Source organism: Centropristis striata, chromosome 16, assembly GCF_030273125.1.
Source record: "Centropristis striata isolate RG_2023a ecotype Rhode Island chromosome 16, C.striata_1.0, whole genome shotgun sequence".
NCBI lineage: Eukaryota > Metazoa > Chordata > Actinopteri > Perciformes > Serranidae > Centropristis > Centropristis striata.
Window position 1 is genome coordinate 24,493,988 of NC_081532.1, and position 18,204 is coordinate 24,512,191.

The 18,204-nt window shown below is 39.5% G+C and overlaps 1 protein-coding gene across 1 annotated transcript in view; it reads left to right on the plus strand.

Moving 5' to 3' along the window:
* Nucleotides 1-17,809, plus strand: part of gabra2a (gamma-aminobutyric acid type A receptor subunit alpha2a) — a 38,380-nt gene extending 20,571 nt beyond the window's left edge. Inside the window, exons 6-10 of the mRNA XM_059352922.1 lie at nt 656-738; nt 4,076-4,219; nt 4,781-4,933; nt 14,268-14,470; nt 17,351-17,809. Of these exons, the coding sequence (XP_059208905.1) occupies nt 656-738; nt 4,076-4,219; nt 4,781-4,933; nt 14,268-14,470; nt 17,351-17,653 (886 nt within the window). The 3' untranslated portion in view covers nt 17,654-17,809. The remainder of the gene's footprint in view (nt 1-655; nt 739-4,075; nt 4,220-4,780; nt 4,934-14,267; nt 14,471-17,350) is intronic.
* Nucleotides 17,810-18,204: the final 395 nt, after the last annotated feature.

Genomic DNA, 18,204 nt, shown 5'->3' on the forward strand with positions numbered 1-18,204 from the left:
TATGCGATTAAAATGTGATTAATCTAATTAATTACAAAGCCTCTAATTAATTAGATTTTTTTTTTAATCGAGTCCCAGCCCTAGTTAAAAAATAAATGTTTCATTTTATATATACGTTTTTTGTCACAGACTCAGAGAGCCACTGCAGACGGCCTGAAGCTAGTGTCTGTGACTGTGGCTGGTTGCTGTTTATGCTAAGCAGGTAGATTAAAGTAAGATTAACATAGTTTTTTGCAGAAAGCAGCTGCCTGCTGAGCTATGAGAGTGAACTACAGCATACTGGAAAATATGTTTTATGGTGATGGTGGTGCAAGAGAAAAAGAATAACCAAAGTTATAATAATTCATCCTGAATATCTGCACCAATGTTTGCACCTCATTTTATGTCAATCCATCCAGTAGTCGTTGAGGTGTTTCAGAGGTGCCTTCACATAGAATACATCATCCTAACCCAAGTTGTTACCCTGCAGATTATGCAGCTGTATATAACTGTCATCGTGTAACTCTATAGACACTAAGATGGATAATTAAGTTGTCCAGAAGGGTATAGAGCGTGAATTTTCTTCTCTGTATTTATTTAATCAAAAAAACTGTGTATGTGTGTGTGTGTGTGTGTGTGTGTGTGTGTGTGTGTGTGTGTGTGTGTTTACTGCTAGGCTAACAGTTCAAGCTGAGTGCCCTATGCACCTTGAAGACTTCCCCATGGACTCTCATTCATGTCCTCTCAAATTTGGCAGCTGTAAGTGTTCAGGTTTACATCATCCATCCTGTGCATGCCTCCATAACCCTGACATCATTTTAACCTTAAAGGATATGTGGACTATTACATGCCAGATTTGCTGCAAACAGTAGGTTGTACTCTAACATGTTTGTCCTAATACAGGGATGGGCAACTTAAATGCTGGAGGGGGCCACCATTTTTTCTTGACACTACCACAGGACATATTGAAGAGGTTCATTAGGCCTACTGATATCATTTTTACACTGTTTCTCTATAAAGGCCAATAAAGCAAAATTTCTTGTACCTGACAAGTTTCACCAACATCACATGACACCTCTGATGAAGGCTACAGAGGCATGGTAGCCGAAACTTGTCAGGTACAAGAAATGTTGCTTTATTGGCCTTTATAGAGTGTAAAAAATAAAAATAAAAACTACCACAGGGCCACATATAGGATCGTGCACTTAACCAGATATGATGAAACTGCAATTTTAAATATGTTTATAGTGCAGTAGCGTAAACATATTTCATGCTCAAATGCATGTATAACAGTATAAATAGGAACACAAAAGGTTTGAAACAAATAAAAAATAACCACTTTACTGTGATTTCTTTTTTTCTCTTTTTTTTTCAGTGCAAGAACAGCAGACCAACATTAATTGCAAGAAGTAATTTTGTGCATTTTTGCACTGAACTTTTAAGAGTTAATGCTCAAATGCATGTAGCTGTACTGAGGGCCACTTCAAGTGAGGGTGCGGGCCATCTGCGGCCCCCGGGCCTCCAGTTGCCAATCCCTGTCCTAATATATCAGGATTACAATGTTAACTCTATAAACCCCTATAAAAATGATGGACCATTTAGAGAAGCAAATGTTGGTGACTTCAATTTGGCGTTCTCACAAAGAACTCTGACCTCTGAGTCAGGAAACAGCCTGCTGCTTTCAACACTTCTGTGCTTGCTGTTGTTGGGTGTTCCTGCCTGTTAGCTCAGGCTCAGTGTTAGTTATAATCAGGAATGAAAAGGTGGTGTTGATCCGGATGAATGGCATCAGCAAAAGTGAGAGATAGAGCAATTCAGTTTGTCCCTTGATGAGGCTGGTAGCCACAACCTTGTATGTCAAAGGTTAACTTATTATTTATGTGCAAATATGTATACATATGCATATAATGACAAACATGAGAATGTTATTGATATGAGTAGTTGACATCAGCCTCATAGACTCTTTGACAGAAGACTATAAACCAATAAGAAACTCAAATGTTTCTTATTAATAGGTTGATGCTACAGCAAATTAAGAGAAATAAAGATCGGAAGTAGGAGCTCCCACACAATATAAATAATATTGATTAGCTTCACATAATTTCTCATAGCTGCTGAACAGTGCATTAATTCAATTTGAGTGGTCAATATTAATGTTTTTGCTCTGCTCTGCAGTTTATTCATCTACCAAATACATCTTGCACTGGTTTAATCTCCTTCCTCCTTCATCTATTAAGTGTTCATTGCATTCATTCATCATCATATTTATGAATTTAATTGGTTCGTTAGTAGTTTAATAAACCTTTCAATTATAAAGAACCTGAAAATGTGGGTTTGTGTGTTTGAAATATTATAACTCAAGAACTCCTGAGGTGTTTCAGTGTTAAGCTCTGTTATTTGATATACTGTATATACTTCAAAAATTGAGTGCAAACACAATCCTTGTAGCAATTCAGGTATTTATGAAGCTTGTATTTGGAGCCTTATAAATGCATTATATTACACCAAAATATGTAACAATTAATGCTACTTAAGATATTAACCAATATGTGCTACAGATTTCACTTTCTCTGGTGCTTTCTTAGTGTCATTTCACAGATGGGAGCATGGGACAATAGAAATGTTCCAAAAGGACAAAATACTCTCCTTTTGATTGGTTGGTTAAGTTGCACCGGACGTTTGCGTCTCTTATTTCATAATTTTGTAATCGTTATATCATGTCTTCACCAACGTGTACTTTGGTGAAAACTCTAATTAGCGCAATTAAAGAAAAGGCATAAAATATCATCTTGAAAATCAGGAAGTTTATACTAGGGCTGCACGATTATGGCCAAAATGATAATCATGATTATTTTGACCAATATTGTAATCACGATGATTAATTATTATTATTCATCATGTTAGGGAAAACATCTGTATTTTTATTGCACTACTTTCGAACAAACAATAGGAACAGTTTTGCAGACTGGATGCTAAGGGGAAAACCCCTTCCGGCTCTGCAGCTGGGAAAGACTGCTGCAGGAGGACTGTGCCGATTCGAATTGTTCTTACTGGGGATTTCCACTGGCCGCGGAACGGCCACGTGTATCCGGCTGGCTCGCTACGCTGCCGTTACGCGCCTGGTGGAAATTGACGCTGGGCAGAGGACGGAGCAAAACCGCGGTGGAAATCCCCAGTTCTTTACAAACCGGCCCCCGCGTAAGAAGGAGGCTCCAATAAGACCAGAAAAAGTTGCTGGATTTGTCGCCAGTCGTTTTTTGGAATTAAAGTCACTAAGGGGGTCTGAAAAGTCGCTAAATATAACAACAAAGTTGCTAAGTTGGCAACACTGCTTCACCGGCTTTTACAAATGGCGCGTGTTGTTGTGGTGTCCAGCACTACGTCACATCCTGCTTAGTGTTCTATCCAATCAGCAACCAGGCTTTTTTCAGAGGAGAAAAACAGCCCCGCCCCCTGGTGGTTGGTGGACTACTGGGGTAGAAAGTGCTAGGTTAGATATGCAGGAGAGACGCATTTTAAAATGGAAATATCGCCGACGATCAGGTTAATTTTAATCGTGGCGGCCAAAATCGTGATCACGATTAAAATTTGATTAATTGTGCAGCCCTAGTTTATACTCTCGTCATACAAGTGCTTAAATGTTACTTTAATCTTGTTGGATGACTTTGCACAACATCCTGCTTCTTCAGCTGAAAGGAATACATTGCAAACGTATAATTTATAAAATAAAAGAGCAATGACATTTGTCTAAACTGAAGCTCAACTTGCTTTAGTTGTGTCACGCCATCAGTGAAGTTGAGTTCTGTAGTTTTTCTAAAGGTTTGGGTTGGAAGAAAAAAAAAAAGTGGTTAAAAGTGTGTCTTGTGTCTGAAACTACCATACATTAGTATAATGTTGATGAAGTGAAAAGACTGCATCATGGCTGTGCTTCTAAGTGTAGGAGTAATTATACCTCTCTTGATGTCATTGTTCAGGGGAATCAGGTGTGTGATCAGGTCCATAGTATGGGGCTCTGCTGTGGGACTGTGTGTTGAATATGACGAAGAGGGACTGGAGGATTTGTTTGTTCAGTGACTCCCTGTTCTCTCTGCATCAGATGCCTACACTAAGACAGAGGTCACTTACAACTGGACTCGTAATCCCTCCCAGTCAGTGGATGTGGCAGCTGATGGATCCAGACTTAACCAGTATGACTTGGTGGGCCAGACTGTAGGGAAGGAGACCATTAAATCCAGCACTGGTGAGCATCATGCATCTCCAGTATTTCAAGTCAGTACCATAGCTGAATGAAAATGTTTTATGACAGTTGTATTGGGTGAAATGCCTTTAACATACACTACAGGCCAAAAGTTTGGAAGTAACTTAAATTTTCTGTTCACAATGGTTTTCTTAAAAACCATTATGGATTCTTTGGATTTGTTTACTACTTGTTGGTGGCCAAGCGAAGTTAAAAAGGCGGCTTTCCCGAGAGGTTGGGGTGGTGGATGTATTGAACAAATGTTGGACTTTCACCCAGGAGAATGTGGTTCGTGTCCCACATGGAAACAAGTTATATTATTTGCTTAAGTTACTTGAATCGCATAATATTTTTACGTAACTTACGCTTTTTACATAACTTACGCTTTTTATGTAACTTGCGTTTTTTACGTAACTTGCGTTTTTTACGTAACTTCCGGTAGTCACGTGACCCTCGTCACTACTTCACTTTCGGCATTTACGTACATTTATTTACTGTGTAAACTGTCTTTTACATGTCCTGTTGTATGTGAGCGTCCTTACTCAGCTGAATTTCTCTCGTCAGGTGAATACACAGTCATGACAGCTCACTTCCATCTAAAGAGGAAGATTGGTTACTTTGTGATTCAGACGTACCTGCCGTGCATCATGACAGTCATCCTCTCCCAGGTCTCCTTCTGGCTCAACAGAGAGTCGGTGCCAGCCAGAACTGTCTTTGGTGAGTCATTTTCACATTACAAACTTTACATTTTACTTTCACATCATGTTATACCAAACATGGCTGTTTTGTACTGTATTTTTATCAATTCATCCACACAAGATGATGCTTGCCTTCCCTTGTTTATCAGGGCCTCTTCATTAGGCTTGAGGCCAGTGGGGTTGATAAGCCAATCATTCTTGGTTAAAGCCCTGGATGTTTTAAGCAATCAAGGCAAGGCAAGTCTATTTGTATAGCACCTTTCAACGGCAGGGCAATTCGGCAAATAAAGGGAACTTTTTAGAATTGATGAAGCTCCGTGAGGAATTTGACCATAGTGACCTCATGTATACTGCCCTACAAAGCCTCACTGCAGTAACTACATTTTTGGTCAAAATTGAGTTATCACTAAAAATTAACTCATTTATGTCTGTTTTATCTTGTGACAAAGTTTTAGATTTCAATTTTGCTTTATTTCAGATAAATATATATAAAAACCACAAAATCCAACTCAAAACCAAGCAGTAATTGCACTTACCAGGGTCTGCTTTTGATATATATACTAATTTAAACATAAAAATTAATAGAAATTATAAGTTTATTTGAAAGGGAAATTATTATCTAGATAGTGATTAAATAAAAAATAACATTACTTTATAATGCAAGTCTAAAATACACAAATCTTTGAATGTAGTTGTGAAACACTTTTAAATATACTGTTAACAAAATCAATATGAAAATGTTTATTCATTGAAAACAAAATATGAAAGCTGAAAGAAGAACAACATTGTAGTTACTGGACTGTGTTTTTGCATTACTATTAGAACCTTTTACAGCAATGCAGTAACTATGTTTTTGGGGTCATAGGTCAAATAAATCATCATGATTTATGAGCATAAAAATGACATCATCAATTACATGTAGAAATAAGTGTCATATCACATATCCACATATAACCCATTTGGCAAACTTTAAAGCAGTTTTTCTCAGTTTTACCCTTTGCCGAGTTACTGTAGTTAGACTTTGTAGGGCAGTATAGTTGAAGAACTGAAAGAATAAAAAATGTATACAGCGATGGCTGATGAGGCAAGGGACGGCAGTGTTGAGCAGATTTCTGTATATGTGTGAACTCAGTCAAAGAGTCAAAGAGTGCTTCAATAAATGTCGACCTCAATGGTTTTAAAGTTGAGTCAATCACCTCCATGAGAAACACCCTGAAGTTGTCACTGTTCATTGCTATGCACATTAATGGAATTTGGTACTCTGCCACACTTGCCAGGCTGTGCCAGAAGCCAATGACTTTAAAAAAAAAACTTTAGGGAATGTTTATTCTTTCTTCAGTGTTTCACTTGTGAATCATGAGGCATTTCATACACGCTTGGGCTTGGAGAAGAGTGAACTTGTCCAGCTGTCAAATACTAGATGGGCTTGCCAGCTGTAAATGGTAAATGGACCTGCACTTATATAGCGCTTTTCTTGTCGCTTTGCGACCACTCAAAGCTCTTTACACTACAGACTGCCACCAGTATGAATTTGTGTGAGAATGAGTGAATGAGAGCAGAGGTTACCCTAAACGGTGCCACCTGCCACCATTGGGAATTCATTCAAACACCGGTGAACGCAGCATCGGGAGCAATCTGGGGTTCAGTATCTTGCTAAAGGATACTCTGACATGTAGGCTGCCATGGTCAGGGATCAAACCACCAACCCTTCGATCAGTGGGTGACCGATCTACCAACTGAGCCACAGCCCCCCCATGTATTCAGTGCTCTCCTCAGGTGCCTGGAAGGAATTTGCAACACCTATGGCAGTTGAACTTCTGTCCGAAGTCCTTACATTTTCCACTGTGCAGATGCTTGTAATGTTCAGGAGAATGCTGACCACCACAATGGAGCTCCATAAGTATCTCCAGAAGGAGTCTCTGGACAGAGTGAAGAAATGGCAGGGAAGTTCAACAAGAAGGCAAAAGGAATTTGTGACTCCAACAATATCTCAGACACGCAAACAGGTTGCAGGAGCAAGCAGAGGTAGATGGATGACTATACAGTGAAGTCCTACCAGGGCAGAAGAGCTCCCTGTGGCGTTGAAGTCCAGCTAAGACGTGGTGGAGCTAATTCAGAGGAGCTTGCAACCCAGCAGGGAATGGCTTCCTCACTGGAGACTCTCTAAGCCTAATTGCAACACATTACAACCTCACACCTAAGGAAGAGGTGATTGTTGTAGAAAAACCTTCCTGGCAAAGAAAAAGAAAGAAATCTCTGACATGTGCACAGGCTCCTTTACCGTGACACCCTGAGCTTAGTGTTTCAATCAAGTCAAAAGACAACACATGAGTAATTGCCTTGGGTTAAGTTTGAGTACAGTAGGATGTAAGTGCTATCAGGCAGTGCATAAAGACAGTGCAAATAGTGTTTTTTTTCCATCTATGTGATTAAGTGTGAGGTGTTCAGTCAGGACCTGGGTCTTGGGTCTCTTCTTAAAGATTGAGAGGGAATCACTCTCAATCTCAAATCGGATGGAGTTTGGAAGTTTGTATCACCACTGGGGCACTACAGAGGAGAAGAGTCTAGTTTGAGGTGTAAGTTAATGGGAGGGTTTGTGGACATGAATAAAGGACTTGTGCCAGTTGCTGTTTTGTAGGCAAGAAGGAATTTGAATTTGATGCGGGCTTCAGAGTCACAGCCAGTGCAGAGAGATGAGTAACATGTAACATGTGTTTGCGCTGGTTGAATGATTACGCGTTCTGGATCATCTGCAAAGACTTGAAGGTGCATGCAGGATGAACAGAGAAATTAGTTCTCTCGTAATTGACGTAAATTTGTTCTTGCAGCCCTGGGAGAGAGAACAAATTTCTCTGTTGTTGACACATCAGCTGGGCAGAACTTTTTTCTTGTGTGGTGTTGGACAACTATTGTGTGATTGGTCAAAAATTTTAATTTGACGTGTGCTGCAATGGGAACGGTGGACTGCCCCCTCTGGGTGGGGAGAGAGGTACTGCCTCAAGAGAAGGAGTTCAAGTATCTCGGGGTCTTGTTCAGCAGTGAGGGTAGAATGGAGCGTGAGATGGACAGGCGGTTTGGTGCGGGGCCAGCAGTGATGCAGGCGTTGTACCAGACCATTGTGGTGAAGAAGGAGCTGAGCCTGAAGGCAAAGCTCTCGATTTACAGCTCCATCTATGTTCCAACCCTCACCTATGGTCATGAGCTTTGGGTAGTGACCGAAAGAATAAGATCACGGACACAAGCGGCTCAAATGAGTTTCCTCTGTAGGGTGGCTGGGCTCAGCCTTAGAGATAGGGGGAGGAGCTCAGACATCCGGAGGGAGCTCGGAGTAGAGCTGCTGCTCCTTCTCCTCTAAAGGAGCCAGCTGAGGTGGTTTGGGCATCTGGTAAGGATCCTCCCGGGCGCCTCCCGTTAGAGGAGTTCCAGGTCCAACTGGTAGGAGGCCCTGGGGAAGACCCAGAACACGTTGGAGGAATTTTGCATTGCTCATTTTGCACTGAAATGAATGGACAGGTTTTTTGCAGCCAAACTTAGCGCCCCCTGCTGGAATTTTAGTTTGCCTCCATGCTTAGACACGGAGATTGCCGCCTACTTACTATATGAGTCTGGACTACTAGTAGTTTAATGGTGTCGTCTCTGTCCCAACACAGCACCAGTAGACATCATCTAACAAGTTTCCATATCACTCAAAGCCTGAATTTTTAGTCCTGTTTACAACTGAACTCAAGTGCAATTTAAACCAACAAAGTAAACAAAATTTAAAAGAATTAATTATTTCCAACCATCCATATTGAGAAAAAATTGCATGCAAAAAAACCCCAAATGTAAATAATACATGTACATTTTTTCTGTTTAAGATGTAATAAAAAAAGGAAACAAGTTTACGTTTGTGCTTTAAACAACAACATGATGTTTTACAAATGCTAACTCTTCCTATTGTAGTGGAAATTACTACCTCTCTGAGTGAGAAAGTGAACCAAAGATCAAGTCGAAGTTCCTTTTAGTTTTCTTTATTATCAGACATCAGAATACACTGCCTAGGTACAGCGGAGGAGAACTTTGTCTAATCTCAACGGCTGCTGAAAAAAAGGTCCTTATCTAATCAAGCCTGAAGTCTCTCTGCCTTTTTCTGTCTTTGTCAGAACATTTAATTCAAATGTTCCAGCCCACACCCAACACATGGGCACGTTTTCCCCGTGAACGAGCACGCTGCTAAGTCTAAATCCCAGATCCTACAGTATGTTATTCTGGTTCAAACCAGTTGTTACAGTTTTGTCCTGAACAAAAGGTCAGGCTGGGGCCCTTTAGCAAAGCAGAAGACTTACATTAACAGTAAAACAAAATAAAAGATACCACTTGTAACATAAAATATACTACACTATCCTCACCTGAACTTGAGGGCTTTCTCTGGCTAGGTCTGATTGTAAATTGTGTGCTCATGCTGACAGGTAAACATTTTATCAGGCCAGTGCAGGCAGGCCACCTGATGAGGGTCATGCAGCAATGAGGCCTCACCCTGCTTATCTGCCAAAGGACAGTGGACCCACATCGACGCTTAGATTTCCCATTTGGTAAAATGTCAGGGACCTGTCTGTGGCTAACATAATGCCCTGTTTGCATTTATCCACTGCAGGATAATGCACACTAATAAAACATTATATTTTGTGACAAACGGGGCAGAAAGGAAAGGTTGTGTTGAAGGGCAGGTGTAGTGATGGCATGCTTGCCAACCCTTCCGTTTTTCCCGGGAGACTCACAATTTCATCCCAGTTTCCTCCGGGACTTCGGCATTTGGTTATCACAACCTGTTTCTAGCACTATGCAGCGTAAGTCTACTACGGTTTCTACCCGGAAGTGTTACTGAGTAAATGTCATGTCGCTGAATTGCATCCAAAGTTCCCTCACTTGCGTCTTTTTGTCTCTCCAGACGAGGAGAAAGGAAGACACGTGTGTGTGTGTGTGTGTGTGTGTGTGTGTGTGTGTGTAGCGAAAATCGCATAAAGTTACCTGTGTGTGTGTTTGAAGCATATGTATGCGTGTGTGAGGAGTGTGCACGCTTACGTGCATGTGTGTGTGTGTATCTGTAACTGTAATCACATCAAAGATCAAAGGCAATCAGATCAAAGCAATCAACAGAATTAACTGGCACCTGTTCCGGCATAGTGACAGCAGCCAGAGGTGGACTGGAATTTCGGGCCTTAAACAGAAAGTATTTTTGGCAAAACCATAATACCTATCATTGATCCGACTTCACTTTGAGCGTCCTGAGTTCTTCCTGTTCTTCACGTCTACTTATGTTTTTTTTTTTTTTCAGAAAAATGAAAAAAATAGCTTTGTTAGAGCGATCTTAAAAAACTGTTACATCTCCCTTTTTCAGAAATCTTCCTGTGTTTTTAATATGGGAGCCATTGAGGCTGTTGGTGTGTGTTGGTGGTGCATCTCTGCGTCCTACGCCCAAACTATAACTCTGACAGCTTTACCAGAGGATTGTGAGTGAGAAGACTAATTTTCTAAGTTTCTATGAATAAATTATTTCTGTACAGTGGAATTTGCGGCCTGGAGCGCAGTTTTCAAATTTATTTTTTGACAATTTTTTCTCTCCCTCTACACTCTGGTGATGATGTCACACACTGTGACACGAACATTCCGTGCAATACACAACCATTATAATCTCAGAATTTCTCCAAAAATTATCATGGTCATTGAACAGGGATTGATAAAAAACTATATGACCTATCGAAACGTGGATTAATACACCGATACACAAGACGTGTGTCTACTGTTTAAAGTTTAAATGGAGTCTCTAGGTGAGATTATGCCAGAGAAGTAGACGTTTAAATATCTCCAATTATTGTTCTTTTCGCTCTTTTTTTCCGGCCGTCCCATTCATTTCAATGCAAAATTTTGGGCAGTTTTACTTTGTATTCCGTAGAGAAAAGTAATAGCACACCGATCCCGATCAAACCGCACGTTTTTGTTATATAATTTGTCCTGCAACTCTTCAAGTTGTAGGACTAGTAGCGGGACGAAATTGCGTCCGGAAAAGGAAGAAGAAGAAATCCACAGTATAACAGTAGTGCAGCACTGGGCCCATACAGCTATTGCTGTATGGGACAAGTGCTCAGTGCAATTGCCCTGAGGCCCTAATAATCTAAACTTCTGGATATAAGAGAAGAATACACTCTGAAATGGGTCTGAGGAAAGTCTTGTTAGACTTGTTGTGGGTTAATTTCTCTTGACAAGATTTCTTAAATTAAGATTATTAAATCTAGAAATAAGCATGCTGTACGCTTAAAATAAGAAATGAACTCTTAAAACAAGATAAATTAAAGCTGCAAGCAACGATGAACTGGCCCGAGCAGAGTGTACTATAAATTATTTGTTTCTTACCAAGATAAAAAAAAACTTTAGATTTAGAAGTGTTAGATCATTTATCTTGTTTTAAGAGTTAATTTCTTATTTTAAGTGTACAACATGCTTATTTCTAGATTTAATAATCTTAATTTAAGAAATCTTGTCAAGTGAAATTATCTGTCCATGCAGCAAGATCATTTCCCTCTGATTTACTGTTTTATCTTGTTTTTAGACACACCTCTTTGTTCTGTGTGTGTGTGTGTGTGTGTATGTGCTCGTACATATGAGGACAACATCAAAAGGATAGCACATTATCCTCTTACAGTGGGTAGTGATGTGTTCACGGTGTGATAGAGAGCTTTTAAATATGACCTGCAGCACATAGGGTGTGACTGTGTACGTGTGTGTGTGTGTGTGTGTGTGTGTGTGTATGTGTGTATTTTTATATCACTGGGCACACATTGACATCACATGTCATATCCCTGCTGATGGCCACTGATGTGCATTAGAAAGTCCTCCCACTAATTTGTGTCTATAATAAGGTCTTCAATCTATCTTGAAACATGAGTTACACCTCTCATCCTTATTCAAGACGTCAAAAGAAAGTCTATACAGTAACGTAACAGCTAGTCAGATTGCTGCCTGGGGGTCAGAGAGTGCACAGCAGCTTCAGTCCTGTTTGTATTCAACATGATGATATTTGCAACGTACCTTTTGGATCGTGGGTCAATATATTAACTCTTTGATGCTCAACATATAAACACCTTCTAAAGCACAACATGGGTCAAAAATGACCCACATTCTTTTTTCCCATGTTGTTTCATGCTGGCTGTGTGTTTGAATATCTTTTTTCTTTTTATTACAACAGATCATTATATCCATTTTTCCTTTCATACTTTATGAAGAAAAATAGTTTTTGTATTATTACATCAAGTTTACACACATGGGTCAAAAATGGCCTTGTGCGGGGTGCTCCGTAGCGTAGTGGGTTACACAGGAGCCCCATGTATAGAGGCTACAGTCCTCGCTGCGGTGGAGCCAGGTTCGAATCCGGCCTGAGCTCCCTTTACCGCATGTCCTCCCCTCTGTCACCCCCTTTCTATCTGTCTCTCACTTTCAATAAAGCATGTAAAATGCCCAAAAAAATAATCTTAAAAAAAATGGCCTTGTGCATTAGAAGCGTAGTGATACAAAAAGTGATTCACTACATTAACAATTTGAGTATATGCGTAATTATGTTTGTCTTATTTTAAAGATTTAACTTTAGAAGAGTTGTTAGAACCACCAGATTACATTGGAAAATCACATATTTTAACATTTGAGACTTATTAGAGCCACCAAATAATAATTTCCATTGGAAAAACACCAAAATAGGATAGTTAATATTTGTGTCTTCTTTGTCAGGTTTTAAATTGGTGACAACATATAAACAGCTTCTAATGTACAACATATAAACACTTTCTTCATGGGTCAAAAATGACCTTGTGCATTAGAAAGGTAGTGATAAAAAAAGGTTTTTATTCAAAAACAAAGAAATGAAAGTAAAAAATTAGGATGTATGGTGATCAAAAACAAGTTATTTGAGGAAAACCTGTGATACTGAAAGATGAAAATGATTTATTGCAAAGATATAGATTATAAAAACTTAGTCGGGTCACTTTAGACCATGTTGTGCATCAAAGTATATCGAATAGAAAACATCATATTCACATTCAGAGTGTATAATTACCAAAAACAGAAGTTTATCAAGTTTATATTTGAATTTAAGATATATTGTCTCTGTACAGTTTTTAATTGAATATATGTAAAAAGCATTAGCTAATTACCAAATTTGGTTTTATTTCTGTAAAAAAACACTTTTTTGGATCCATGCTTTTTAATTGCAGCCTCTTTGCCCTTTGCACTTTCCTTTGTGCCCAGATTATTCACTATTCAGCTGGCAAAAGTAGGTTGAACATTATCTGTATGCACTTGCGCCATGCACTTTAGACCAGACGCTAAAGATCATTTCAATTGGTTGCATAATGCGACTCCATGGCACCTTCCATTACAGCCTCTATGCAGGTACATCATGCAAACTCTACAGCAACATGTCACGTACCGTAGAGCTGCTGTGAGACATTTTTCATGTCAGAGACCAATTTCAGACTTGGATTTCAGAGCTACAGAAGAAATTATAAAATGTTTTGAGGCCGAGTAGAATTCCTTATGACAAGTACACGGAATTTTCTTTCAGTCTTAAAGTCTTAAGTTTAAATATTTTTAGATAAAATTTTATGCAAAGAGACGTTGATCAGAGAGTTAATGCAACACAAGCAAAAATTAAGTCAGAACATCATGCATGTGAGTAAGTGCCATGGGGTTAAGTTTGAGTTAAGTTGTATCAGTGTACAGAGGCCAAGCAAAGAGTATATGTACATTTTTTTTCATTCCCCCAAATTAAGATTATTAAATTTTGAAAAAAGCATGCTGTACGCTTAAAATAAGAAATTAACTCTTAAAACAAGATAAATTAAAGCTGCCAGCAGTGATGAACTGGCCCGAGCAGAGTGACCTGATGATTATTTGGTTCTTACCAAGATAAAAAAACTTTAGATTTAGAAGTGTTAGATAATTTATCTTGTTTTAAGAGTTAATTTCTTATTTATTGTCAACATGCTTATTTCTAGATTTAATAATCTTATTTTAAGAAATCTTGTCAAGTGACATTATCTGTCCATGCAGCAGGATCATTTCCCTCAGATTTAGTGTTTTTATCTGGTTTTTAGACTAAACACCTTTTTTGCAGTGTAGTGTGCTTCCTGTTCTATCATCAGGCTTTAAATAGCAACTGACACTGGATACATGTTTAAACAATCATTCAGTGGCCGTGCTGCCATCCGGGCTCCTGTAGGATTTGGATTTTGGATTAACTTAGAATTGCATTTATCATAAGAGGTTTGTCTACTGTTTGCTTATTGCTAAATATATTTTCTCTATGCTTTTCCCTCTCTTTACAGGTGTAACTACAGTTCTCACAATGACAACCCTGAGTATTAGTGCCCGTAATTCACTGCCCAAGGTAGCCTATGCTACAGCTATGGACTGGTTCATCGCTGTCTGCTACGCCTTCGTCTTCTCTGCCCTGATTGAATTTGCTACTGTCAATTACTTCACCAAGCGAGGCTGGGCCTGGGATGGAAAGACTATCGTCAATGACAAGGTAGAACTGTCACACTCTTAAAGGGACCATTCTCCTTCTGGATCAGTCATAAAGTCATAAAATCGAGATGAATGAGTGTTAGCAGTTGTTCTGTAAACTAGCAGAACCTTCACTATCAGTCATTATCTTCATTAGGGCTGCAAAAAACAATTATTTTCATTTTTGATTAATCTGTCGATTATTTAAACGATTAATCGATTAGTTGTTTGGTCAATAAAATGTTGAAAAATATCAATCTGTGTTTCCTCAATCACAAGATGACGTCCTGAAATCTCTTGTTTTGTCCACAAACCAAAGAGATATTCAGTTTGTTGTCATAAAGGAAACCAGAAATATTCACATTGAAGAAGCTGAAATCAGAGAATTTGGACTTATTGTCTTTGAAAAACTGCTCAAACCAATTATTTGATTATCGAAATTGTTGACGATTAATTTAATAATAGATTATTGTTTGATAAATTGATTAATTGTTGCAGCTCTAATCTTCATCATCATGTTCCAACCTGTTCTCCCCTTAAACTGTCAATATAGGCTGTGTTTAAAAGCAGGGAAAAATTCTATATATTTAAATATTACTCCGTCCGCTGCAGAGCATCCCCTGCCATATTGCTGACGTGGTTTTGCTTGACGGCGAAGCGAAATTAACATGGCGGATTGCCGCCTTTAGTAGGAGGCTGGGTGGTGGATGTGTTAAACAAACTGCAGACTTTCACCCAGGAGAGCGGGTTTCCCATCCTGCGTGAAATCAAAAGGTTGCTAATAAAGGTGAAATGACCTCTGACCTCCTGTATACTAGGATTTCCAAAGCTCAAATTCCATCAGCAGAGTCCAGATTTACACACCACTGCTCTGAGTTTCTAGGAAACATTGGATGTTCATTGCAAACAGAAGCTAATGAAAAAAAACGGGTCTAAATATACAGTTAATGTTCTTCATGTTAAATACGAGGGGGGAAATTCTACTTGGCTTATTTTTTTGTAGTTTTCACAGTATAGTTACCATTTGATTAAAATGCAATAAATTCAGGACATTATTATTGTTCTCAGAAGGAGCCATGGCAGGAAATAAATGGGAACCATTGGTGTGACTCAGAGGTTTCCCACCGCTAATCTCTGGAGCTGCTTTCATCCTTTTTAATGTGACAGGAAGAATGATTTCAAATTTTATTGTCACTTGAGGTGCCATTACCACACAGAGTTAAAATGCTTCAAAACAAAACTAGAATGTTTGTATTCACTGACATATTACCTTCATATTTTTTAGTTTAACTGAAACAACTATTACATTTTTTGGACCTTAAATCCAGCTAGCATCCTCCAGCGTGAGGCTCTCTCTGACCCAGCTTCACTGTGATATTTAGGCACATTACATGCATGCTGGAGGGCAGATCCACAATCAGCCCAAACACTCACAGGTGTATGAACTGCTGTTACTAGGGCTGTTTCCACTACCGGGCAATACCCGGAATGAGGCAGGTCTCACTCGTCGAAACGCCCCTAATTTGAATACGAGCAGTCCTGTAGAAGAGCAGGGTCTTTTTTCTCCCCTGAAAACAGCCTGGTTACTGATTGGATAGATCACTTAGCGGGATGTGACGTAGTACTCTACAGGACAACAACACATTTGTACAAACCGGCAAGGCAGTGTTCCCAAATTAGACACTAGAGGGGTCTGAAAAGTTACTAAATTTAGCAACAAAGTGGCTATTTTTCAAGAAAGCTACTGGAGACAAATCCAGCGACTCCTTCTTACTCTTCTTATGGCGCCTCGTTAAGAAGAGCCGCTGTTAGCATCAGTTAGCTACAGTTAGCTCTGTAGCAGTACAGTGTGTATGTGCTGCTGCTACAGGAGGTGTTCACTTAGCAATCTCTGTTTGTTTACAACAAGCACCAGACACTCTGTGCATAATTAGCCATGCTGCTTTCAGCTGCTGACGTTGTGCACAGTTAGCGACGGTGAAAACCAAACGTCACCTCCAGAGTCTCTAAATCCCTCTGGGGGCTAACTTGTAGTGGAGACACGCAGAGTGAGAGGACTTTTGAGAGGGCGTGGCCTGAGACTTTCCCCCTAGTTTCTCCCACGGCTACTGTGAACCAAACGCAGGGCTGGACTGGGACAAAAAAAACAGCCCTGCCATTTGTACCCTGACCGCCACAATTGATGACACACCAATTATCTTAGTGGTCCCTTGAATATGTAGGTAGACTAACCATGTCACTCCACACTTTAGGTGCCAGTAAATTAAATTCAACCAATGAAGTTGTCAGCGTGTCCATTACTCTTAAACCCCATGAGAAGTATGGGTATGCCTTACTGTCATCAGTAAGAGCCACCTGCTAGTGAGAAGGGTAAAGCAGTCCACAGTCCAGTTTTCAGGCTCTTACTATGCTACACTCTCAGCCCTCGCTCTACCTGTTGTTTGTCTACCAAAAACAAAAAAAAAGTTTGCTCGGCCCAAAAGACCTGTTGGGCCTTGGCGGGACTGATTGATTGAATGACAGAAGCGTGGGCCATTGGGCAGTCAATCAACCAAAAAAAAAAAATTAATACATTTCAAAAATTTTAAATAAAGGTAGTTTGGCCTAAAAGACCTGCTGGCCAACTGTATAGCAGATGGCCTCATGTCCTATACTGACCACACCCACAATGTCATAAGTCCTACTCTGTTTTTTGTTAATTTGTTTGAGTTCTGTGTTGAGCTTCTGTCAGTGAAATGTCACATGTATAGATGTGTTTGTGTGCTCTGAGTAAGGGAAAACATACATTGTTCTGACTGTATCATGCTTGCCATTATGACATACAGTACATTCAGATGTAGACAGAGTGGCTTTGTGTTAAAACATTCAGAAGGTATCTAATCCTGAGGCCTTTTCCCTGTAGAAAAAGGAAGCCTCCATCATGAAGAAGAACAATGCCTATGCTGTAGCTGTGGCTAACTACGCTCCCAACATCACCAAAGACTCCACCCTCCCCACCATCTCCAAATGTGCTCTGAACGATTCCAACAAGACCTCATCAGAGACAAAGATTGAGCAGGGCAAGAAAACTTTTAACAGCGTCAGCAAGATTGACCGCATCTCCCGCATCATGTTTCCTGTGTTGTTTGGGAGCTTTAACCTGGTCTACTGGGCCACCTACCTGAACAGAGAACCAGTCATTAAAGACATGGATCCAGCCAAATGAACTGGACACAGCCCCTTCAGGACTTACACATCTGTTGGTGTACTTTATATCATCATCCTGCAGAGCCACAGTGCTCATCTTAGACGTAAGTATGTGTGAGTTCCAGACCAACAGTTTACCTCGAAACACAAAAGTTACATCTTACATCTACAGTACACTGCAAAAAAGGTGTTTAAAAACCAGATAAAAACAGTAAATCTGAGGGAAATGATCTTGCTGCATGGACAGATAATTTACCTTGTCAAGATTTCTTAAATTAAGATTATTAAATCTAGAAATAAGCATGTTGAACACTTGAAATAAGAAATTAACTCTTAAAACAAGATAAATTATCTAACACTTCTAAATCTAAAGTTTTTTTATCTTGGTAAGAAACAAATAAGCATCAGGTCACTCTGCTCGGGCCAGTTCATCACTGCTGGCAGCTTTAATTTATCTGGTTTTAAGAGTTCATTTCTCATTTGAAGTGTTCCACATGCTTATTTCTAGGTGTAATAATCTTAATTTAAATTTGGACACGAGGTTTTGGAAGTTTTCCAAATCATGCCGCT